The sequence below is a fragment of the Chrysochloris asiatica genome, unplaced genomic scaffold (genome assembly GCF_000296735.1).
Source record: "Chrysochloris asiatica unplaced genomic scaffold, ChrAsi1.0 scaffold00050, whole genome shotgun sequence".
NCBI classification, from domain to species: Eukaryota; Metazoa; Chordata; class Mammalia; order Afrosoricida; family Chrysochloridae; genus Chrysochloris; species Chrysochloris asiatica.
Window position 1 is genome coordinate 16,479,260 of NW_006408568.1, and position 9,864 is coordinate 16,489,123.

At 41.7% G+C, this 9,864-nt stretch overlaps 1 protein-coding gene across 1 annotated transcript in view; it reads right to left on the reverse strand.

Moving 5' to 3' along the window:
• ITIH5 (inter-alpha-trypsin inhibitor heavy chain family, member 5) overlaps window positions 1–5,975 on the reverse strand; it is a 139,059-nt gene extending 133,084 nt beyond the window's left edge. Inside the window, exon 1 of the mRNA XM_006862795.1 lies at window positions 5,430–5,975. Coding sequence (XP_006862857.1) covers window positions 5,430–5,975 — 546 coding nt within the window. The remainder of the gene's footprint in view (window positions 1–5,429) is intronic.
• Window positions 5,976–9,864: the final 3,889 nt, after the last annotated feature.

Here is a 9,864-nt window from a genome sequence, read left to right on the forward strand (position 1 = left end):
TGCCTACTCTGGATATTTCATAAAAGTGGGATCGTACAACATTTGTCTGACTTCTTTCACTCGTTGTAATGTTTTCAAGGTCCATCCATGCTGTAGTGTGTATCAGAACTTCATTTCTTCCAAACCAGCAATGACAACAAGTAACTTTATTATTTTTTTTTTTAATGTTAAAACAGTTGTCTTGATCTGATCCTTGATTGCTACCCAAATGCAAAGATTAGGTTCTAAGTAAGAAATTGTAAAATACTAAAAATCCAGAAATTCTCAATTCAGGAAATCAAATCCCTAATTGAGGGACTGAAAAATATATCACCCCAATGGGTGTTTTAATTACAACAGCATGTATTGAGTGCTTATTATGTGTATGGAACTGTCTAGAAAAGTTATACATTGGCACAGTGTTGGCATCCAGCACACCTGGGTTCTAACCCAGGCTCTCCACTCTCATTTGGATACCTCACTTATTTGGTAGTTCTTCCAGGGTTCTTGTGTGTGAAGTAAGTACATTAATGCTTACTTTGCAGTGGTGGTCAGAGATTCAAATAGATGGCGATGTGGGTCAAGTGTGAGAAGGGCAGTTCAAACCTACCAGCTGCTCCTCCAGGAGAAAGATAAGGCTATCTACTCCCATGAAGCTATTAATAACTCTATTTTGCAGATGATGAAACCCAGTGAGGTTGTCACTTGCTCAAGGGTCACTTGAAGCTAGACTCTGCTTGATGGCGAGGGTTTTTGGTATACATAAATAAAGTCCTGCAGTGGGACAAATGATTTGTTCTGTAGAGTGTGGTGGTTTGAACCTACCCAGGGGCACCGTGAAAGAAAGGCCGGAAATCTGCTTCCATAAAGATTAACTCATTGCTGTCAAGTTGATCTGACTTATAGGACAGAGTAGAACAACCATATAGAGTTTCCAAGGCTGATATCTATATGACAGCAGACTATCACATCTTTTTCTGGCAGAACTACTGGTGGGTTTGAACCACGGACCTTTCAGCGGACAGTCTAGTGCCTAACCACTAAACTCCTTTCCATAAAGATTACAACCAAGAAAATCCTACAGAGCAGTTCTATTCTGTATCACATGGTAAGTGCCATGATTCAGAATTAACTCAACAGCAATAGGTTTGATTGGATTTTTATACATAAATAGTATGAATAGTTAGCTTTACTTCAGTGCTGACACTCGTATGTGCAAGTACTTCACCTGAATTCACTCACATAAATGTTGCAACAACCACCAGAGAGAAAATTAACTTCTCTAAAAACTAATACAATGAAAGTTTTGGGTTCCCTCACATCGAAAGGACTTTAAATATGTGTGATATCTGGTGTTTATCAGCTTGTTACAAATAGCAATTTGTTTGATTTATTTATCATAGTAAATAAATGTTCCCTTTAGTAACTAATTTTGTATTTTTATTAATTCTATATTCTTTTTCTTAAAGAAGACTCTTAATTGTGTAAGCCTTAACCCTCTCCTAAAGCCTATATCCACTCCTGCCTAAGAAGTTGCTGTTGTTATGTGCCATGGAGTCAGTTCTGACTCATAGCAATCTCATGGCAAAGGGTTTCCAAAGAGCCCTGGTAGGTTTGAACAGCCAATCTCATGGTTAGCAGTCCAGTGCTTATCCTATAGCACCACACCAGGTCTCCTATGAGGTAGGAGCTATTAACAACTCTATTTTGCAGATGATGAAACTCAGACCTAATGAGGTTGTTACTTGTCCAAGAACACAAGTAATCTGTGGTGGGATCTAAATCTGAACCCAGGAAGTTCTAATTCCACTTGAAGTACTCTCAACCATAAAATTTTATTACCTTATATTATTTTTTAAATAAAGTTCCTAGAAACTATTAGTGGCTATTTTTTTATTATTAAAATCAATAACAGGAATATAGACCTAGCCTTAAAGAATCCATATGAATTTGAAATGTATAACACAAATAAATCTGTATAGAAGAGACTTTTCTTTTTAATACTAATTCCCTGAAGGATTCTTTTAACATGGTATTTTTCTAAGTGTGAATCATGGATATTCTACATGAGAACTATCCAAGTGTGGTGCATAGGATCAGCCCTGGACTGCGAACCACAAAGTCGGCAGTTCAAACCTACCAGCTGCTCCTCAGAAACTCTATACAGGGTCCCTATGAGTTAGAACCGACTCGACAGCACTTAACAACAACAACAACAACAAATCAACAGGAGTGATTAATCTCAATGAATCTCAGGAAGCTCAATGCTGAATGAGCTCCCCTAATAACTATTTGCACACCAAAATTTGAAAACCATTTCATAGTACTTTCACCATGGGTAAAATTTTGCTTATAGATGAGGTGGAAAGTTGTTGTTAAATGCTGTTGAGTTGGTTCTGACCAATAGCGGCCCTGTATAGGGCTTCCGAGGAGCTACTGGTGAGCTTGAACTGCCAACCAGGCATTCAAACTAATTTTGTAGTCCAGTGCATTAACCCACAATGCCACACCAGGACACCAGGACTCCTAACATCGATTGTGCTGATGGTTGCACAGGTCTGTGAAGTCAATAAAATGACATAAACTGTACATTTTAAGTGGGCAGATTTTATTTTATATAACTGAAACTTCATAAAGCTGTTTTTAAAAGATGCTTATAAAGTCTAGACATTTTTCAAGTTGTTGGGTGGAGAACTGAGAAGAAAAACCAACTTTTTAAGGTATTAATAGAAACTGTTTACAATTAAAGGTAAATGACAAGGTAACATCTCTGGAATTACAAATGCAGGTTAACAGAAACAAATATAAAGTTTACCTATAAGTCCTGGTGTGGCGCTGTGGGTTAATGCGCCAGACTGCAAAGCCATTTGAACTGTAAGGTGGGCTGTTCAAGCTCACCAGCTGCTCCTTGGAAACCCTATACAGGATCGCTATGGGTCAGAACCTACTCAACGGCACTTAAAAACAATAACGTAATTTCAAAAGGAGCTCTGGTGGCACACAGGAGTGCTGGTGTGGCACATGGATAAGCACTGGACTGCTAACAGCAAGATCAGAAGTTCAAATCCACCAGCTACTTCCCCTGGAGGAAGATGAAATTTTTCCACTCTGATAAAGACGTACAGCTTTGGAAACCCTATACAAGGCTGCTATGAGTTGGAACTGACTCAACAGCACACAATCATCACTATCACCACCAGGCACTGTTTTTTAAGTATGTGATTTATTTTTTTTCAATAGACCTACAGAGTTGTAAAAGTGAAATTGTAAAAGTGAATATCCTAGAATTTATGTCATAAAGTGGTTTTTTGTTTTGTTTTTGAGGTGACTAAATACTGCTGTGGAATTAAGAAAGCATGAAGTCACCAAAATGAGACAAATCCACGTTATCTTCTGCAGAAAAATTTAGAGGGTGTTAAGTGTACTGGACTTGCAAATGTTAGAGCTTTACTAAGTCCTCCTAGGTCATAAATAGAATCCTTATTTGAGCTCTTCCCACACTCTTCCCCTCTGCACACACACACACACAAAAAGTTCCAAGATCTTTACCCTAAATTCCTTTCCTCAGCAGCTCAGTCTACTAGCTAACATTAAGTCCTAGTTCTGTTCGAAGCCCTTCAGGTATATTATTATTAACTCAGGCAATCCTTACAAACCTATGATTTTTCACATTTTACAGAGGAAAAAATTGAGTGGTGATTCTTGTAACATAAATAAGAATCAAACAGAGACAGCCTGGCATCGAGTTCATGCCATTTTCTCCACTTACTAAAATAGATATTATTTATATCATTTATTGAGTGCCCATAGTATACACACACTATCAGGAATCCTTACAGTTATGCTCTGCTGTAAGGAAGCTGTTATTCTCTGCTCTAAGAAACAAGGGAATGAAGACTCAGAGAAATCAAATCATTTGTCTAGGCTACCCAGTGATAAATGGTGCCGTACAGACCCAGTCTTTTTCTGAGACCCAAAGCCTGCACTTTTCCCACTCACCACACTGTGATCTGGAATTCCTATTGATGCTGCAGAATAAGCACTGGACCACAGGTTGGTTTGAACCTCAAGGTCGGTGATTCAAACCCACCAATTGCTTCTTAGAAACTCTATACAGGGTTGCTATGAGTCGAAAAGACTTAATAGCACTTAACAACAACATTCTTAAAGGAGTCCCAGTGTGGCACAGTAGGATAAGCACTGAACCACAAGGTTGGTTTGAACCTCGAGGTTGATGGTTCAAACCCACCAGCCACTCCTCAGAAATGCTATACAGGGTCACTATAAGTGGGAACTGACTGACAGCACTTAACAACAACAACAACACTCATCTTAAGGGCTCCTGGTGCGGTGTTGGTAGATAAGCACTGGACTGTTAACCACAAGGTCAGAGGTTCAAACTCACCAGCTGCACTTAACAACACCATTCATCCTAACAACTGTACAGGAGAATTACCATTTCTTCCATTCTACAGATAAGCACATTCATAAGGCAGAATCAACATGAAACAACCATCTGATGCTCAGAGAGATTGTGTCTCTCTGATGTACTCCTGAAAGTAAGGAGAGAAAAAGTATGACTACTTATGTCTTCCTCCCATTGTGTGAAAACATGCTTCAACTTAAACCGTTTAAATACAATTTAAATGAGCACCAGGAGATATGAGATATAGATGTACCTATGACATATAAATACATAAATATCTACTTTAATTGTGACAGCCTTTCCCTAAATCAAGTCTTACATTTACATTTGTATAAACCTGCTTTATACTTTTCAAAGAACCTTCCTATGCAATGGACATATTGAGATGTCATATTTGCAAACTCTATTTACCTGTGAAGTTAGGCTATTTAAAATGTAACCCCCTTACAAATGTGCACAATACAGACAAGAGAAACAGACATTTTGATTCTTCTTCCTGGCCCAATAATCAGGGTACCTTTTAAAATGCTAAAGTTTTCAGAGCAGCTTAATGGGAAAATTCTCCCGGTCTTTAGATGGGAAAAACTGAGGCATACAGATAGCCCACTTTCCTTGGCTCTACTAGGAACAACAGCAACAAACTACACACACAGGTCGTAAAGAAGAAATCTTAACTTGGAATCTATCTCAGAAATCAGTTTTTTAAAAAACAAAAACTCAGAAATCAGCGCAGATAACGAGAAGCCCGGAAGGAAATTAGTTCTGCACGACTTTTAAGTCCCAGGCACAATTCTGCAGGAAAGTTCACCCTCAGGGCACGCACGGAGAATGAAACAGACTCTCATCAACTGAGCTTTCGATGGGGCCATTCTCGAACAGTTTGGGGGTGGGATAAAGGGGCAAGGGAGGCGTAAGTGGAGACATAGGTGATTCCTCCCTTCCTACAGCCAAGGATGGGTCACTGGGAGTCTGTCAAGAAGCCATGCGGCCATCTGCACCCTGGAGTCACCCCATTTCAACTTACTTGCTCCATCGCGCCATCCCACCTCGGCTCCTCTTCCAGTTGCGGGGCCGGCGCCAGGCGGTCCTGCGCCCCTGCGCAGAGGGGCAGCCCCAAGCACAGGCCCAGCAGCAGGAGCATGGCGGGGGACAGAGCGCGGCGACCCAGGCACTTGGACTCTGCAAGACGCGCCGAGCGAGGAGCGCCCAGGGTCTCCAGCAGCTGCCGGACGCGGACGAGCTCCGCCTCCTGTCCCTCCGCCGAGCGGGCCGCCAGCACAAGGCACCACCCGCCAACAGCCCTACCCTCCAGCCACGCCCCGCGCGCCCACCAGCACTGCCCCGCGTCGGACCAGAGCCTGAGTAGGATTTCAGAAGGGCCACAGTAGTCGCCCGGCAGAAGGGACAAGGGCTGCTGTGCGTTGCCCTCCACACTCCCTACATGCTCCTGCTGGACTCCGCGCCCCTCGCTGCCCTTACCACCTACTGCGGTCTCCGAGGTTCCCCGCCCCTCTCCAGCCAAATCCTTCCAAGTTTTCCGCAATGGAAGCGAATCCGTGCTCCATCCCATGCCTCTTCTGCTGCCTTCTCGATTCTGTGCGGCGTGACACTTAGTTAAGAACTGACCTCCTCTTCCAGAGCCTTCTTCTACTCAGTATCCACCTGCTAACCAACCTCCAAACTTTCTCTCGTTCAAGTTGCTATATTCTTCTTCAACAACTCTTCATTTCTGTCGTCATAGGACACCAAACGGCTAGTCTGGCCATCAGTAGATAGTTTTTCCTCCAACACTCACCTGCAGGAGACTGACTGCCTCTCTGTCCAGAGAATAGCAGATTCCTCTCAGGATCCAGCACAGGTACTTGGCAGACAAGACAATTGCTGTTGTTAAATGCCATTGAGTCGGTTGTAAGAACTCACAGCTACCCTTTATAGGGTTTTTGATCTACCAACCATCAACATATGGCCTTTTATAATCCAGGTGCTACCTTTTAATGTAGCAGAAACATCCCTGCTCAATATATCTTCCAAAAGACAATCACTTCTGGTTTTTGAGGGGAGGAGGAAATGACATGCGCTAGAGGGTAGACACATGTTGACATGGGTGAAGAAGCAGGCAACCAGAGGGAGTTTGACAGAGGAAAATAGGGGTGGCAGGAGACGTGGAAGAATGCAATCATTACAGTGAATAGAGGAAAATACTGCTAACTGTTGGTGCATGGAGGGGATTGCAACCATGTAATGAAGCAGAGTATGTGATTTGTTGAATGTGAAACTGATGATATGCTCTGTAAACCTTCACTCAATTCACAAGAAAAAAAATAATTTCAAAAACATTTTGATGTACCAATCCATCCAGCTGATGTGTTCAATAATCATGAGAGGCTGGCAACAGTCTCAGATGCCAAGATCAGGGACATGACTACTGCAGATTATGAAACATTCATCCTGTGGAATATTATAAAGCTGATAAATAACAATCACAAGGCCTGTGGTGGAGGTGGTGGTGGTGGTGGTGATGATGATGATGCTCCACTGAGTTGATTCCACCTCATAACAACTCTGTGTAGGGTTTCCCCAAATCCTGGTGTGGTGCTGTAGGTTAATGTGCTAGACTACAAAGTCAGTTTGGACTACAAGGTTGGCAGTTCAAGTTCACCAGTTGCTCCTTGGAAACCCTATATGGGGTTGCTATGGGTCACCAACTTGATGGCACTTAGCAACAACAACAAAGGGTTTCCCAGACAGTAAATCTTTACCGGAGCAGAAAGTCTCAGCTTTTTCCCATGGTGTGGCTGGTAGATTTGAACTGCTGGCCTTGCAGTTAGAAGCTCAATGTGTAACCACTATGCTACCAGCACTCCTTACAAGGTCTATAGGAATGTGTGTGTGGTGGGGGGTGGGGGAATTATAATGCAATCTAAAGGGAAAAAATCAGAATGTATCAACAGTGTGACTATAAAATGCATATGTTGGTGGCTGTGTGCCATCAAGTCGTGCTGATTCACAAGAACCCTATATAAATTTCCAAGGCCATAATCTTTCCAGGAGTAGAAAGCTTTATCTTTCTCCTGAGCAGCAACTGGTAGATTTAACCTTGCAGTTAGCAGCCCAAATAAACCCACTAAGCTATAAGGGCATGCATGGATATAAGAACTAGAAAAAAATATGGAAAATGAAGAGTGGCAGTCTCTTCTTAAAATATTTTGTTTTTTTCTCAGTGAAATACTGTTCTATTCAATACACAGAAATTGAGAGAGTTAAAAACAAACCAAAAAAAAAAAAAAAAGCAGATGTTATTGTGAAATAAATTCAAAGGAAATCATCAGTGTCATTGTTGTTGTTATTGTTAAGTGCCGTCAAGTCAATTCCGACCCATAGCGACCTTGTATAGGGTTTCCAAGGAGCAGCTGGTGAGCTTGAACCACTGCCCTTGCAGCTCAAACAAGTGTGCAGTCTGATGCATTAGCCCACAGGGCCACACCAGGACTCATTAACCATCATTTAATTACTTAACCACTGACTAATTGAAAAGCATGCAGTCAACAAGAAGTAACAGGTGATTCCTCAGGATTTCTAGAACAAAACCCTGGATAAAGGAAGTCTTTGGGAGTAAATCAGCGGATTTTTATTTTTAGTTCCTCAACATAATCTAGCCATGAATTACAAACTTGCTCTATGCCCCAGGCAAATTTAGAAACTTTCCAGCATGCCAATCATGTGCACACCCTGTCCTCATTTTTAACTAGGATAGTCCAAATCTGCAGTCAAGGTTTGCCAGTTTTCCCCCTGAGGGAAAAATAACTATTTGTGAACTGAAAATTGAATTGGTAAACAGGTTATTTGAAAAGGAAAAGTAATGTTGTTGTTAAGTGCCATGGTGTCAGTTCCTACTCATAGTAACCCTACGTAGGTTTTCTGAGGAGTAGCTGGTGGGTTTTCTGAGGAATAGCTGATATTTCCAGCTAGTGCTTTATCATACAGCACCACATCAGGACTCTGCTACTGTTATTTCAATCCTACAACAGAATTGGGACTACATATTAGGCTTCCCTTTCCTAGTATCCCCTTTATCTCAAATTAATGGTTCAGACCATTGCAACTTTATTGTTGGCCTTGTAGCTTCCCTTTTTCAAAATTTGTAATTAATGGATTTTGCAAAGATCCAACATCAGGAGGGACCACTTGCTGGATAAAGATATCATGTTTGGTAAGGTGGAGGATCAGAGAAAAAGAGGAAGACCCCCAGCGAGATGGATTGGCAAAGTGGCAGCATCAATGGGCTCAAGCGTGACAATAGTGAGGTTGGTCCAGGATTGGACAATGCTTCGTTCTACTGTGCATAAGGTTGCTATGAGTTGGTACTGATTCGATGGCACCTAACAACAACAACAATGTTGAAGAGGATGAGTTTTATTTTCTTCATCCTGGAGGACTCTGATTCTACTCTGGACCATGGCATTGGTATATCTATTTAAGGCGAGTCTCTCCAAGTGGATTGCAAATTCCCTGAGGACAAGAATCTTCCACAACTGCTAGCCCTGTGCTAAATATATAAACCTAAAACCCATTGCTGTCAAGTGAGTTCGGGTTCATAGCAATCCTGTATGATAGACTAGAGCTCCCTCTGTTGTTTTCTAGATTGTGAATCTTTACAGAAGCTGACTAACACAACTTTTTCCTACAGAGTGACTGGTGCATCAGAACCGCTGACCTTTCAGTTCATCACTTAACCACTGTGCCACCAGGACTCCTTTGCTAAATATATAAATATGACATTCAATGAACATTTGATAAATTGAGTCAAGAGACAGGAGATAGAGGATACTGACTGAGCTATAGTACAAATTTAGCCAGTAACTAACCACATAATAGACTCCTGGTGTGGCCCTAAGGGTTAATGCACTGGACTGCAAAGTCGGTTTGAACAGCAAGGTCAGTGGTTCAAGCTCACCAGCCGCTTTTCAGGACATACAAGGTCGCTGTAAGTTGGAACTGATTTGATGACAGTTAACAACAACAACAGCCACATGATGGGAGAGTTTACCCTCCTAGTGCTTTCACACTGCAATAGCCTATGATTCTATGCGACTTTGAGTATCTGAAATAGGGATGGCCCTTATCTGTGGCCTTAATACTTAATTGAGTATGTGTTTTGTTATTTTTTATGCTTTCTGATTGCTTTCAGGAAGATGTGATCAGGATGTGGGCTTCCCTTTTCACTCTTCTTATTGCTTAACTTAAAGTAACTTTCACAGGTGTTGTCTGTTTCCCTGGTATATGGTAATTGGTATTGGTTCTTGCCTGGGTTTTGGTGTTTTATAGAGTGTGATTGTAGCTTGACTATATGACAGCAGTTGCGGACTCTTCTTTGTGTAATATAGGGAGAGAAAGAGTCCTCCAAAGGTAGAATGGGGAGCATATAATTGCAGAACAGCACCAGCAGGGAAAAAAAAAAA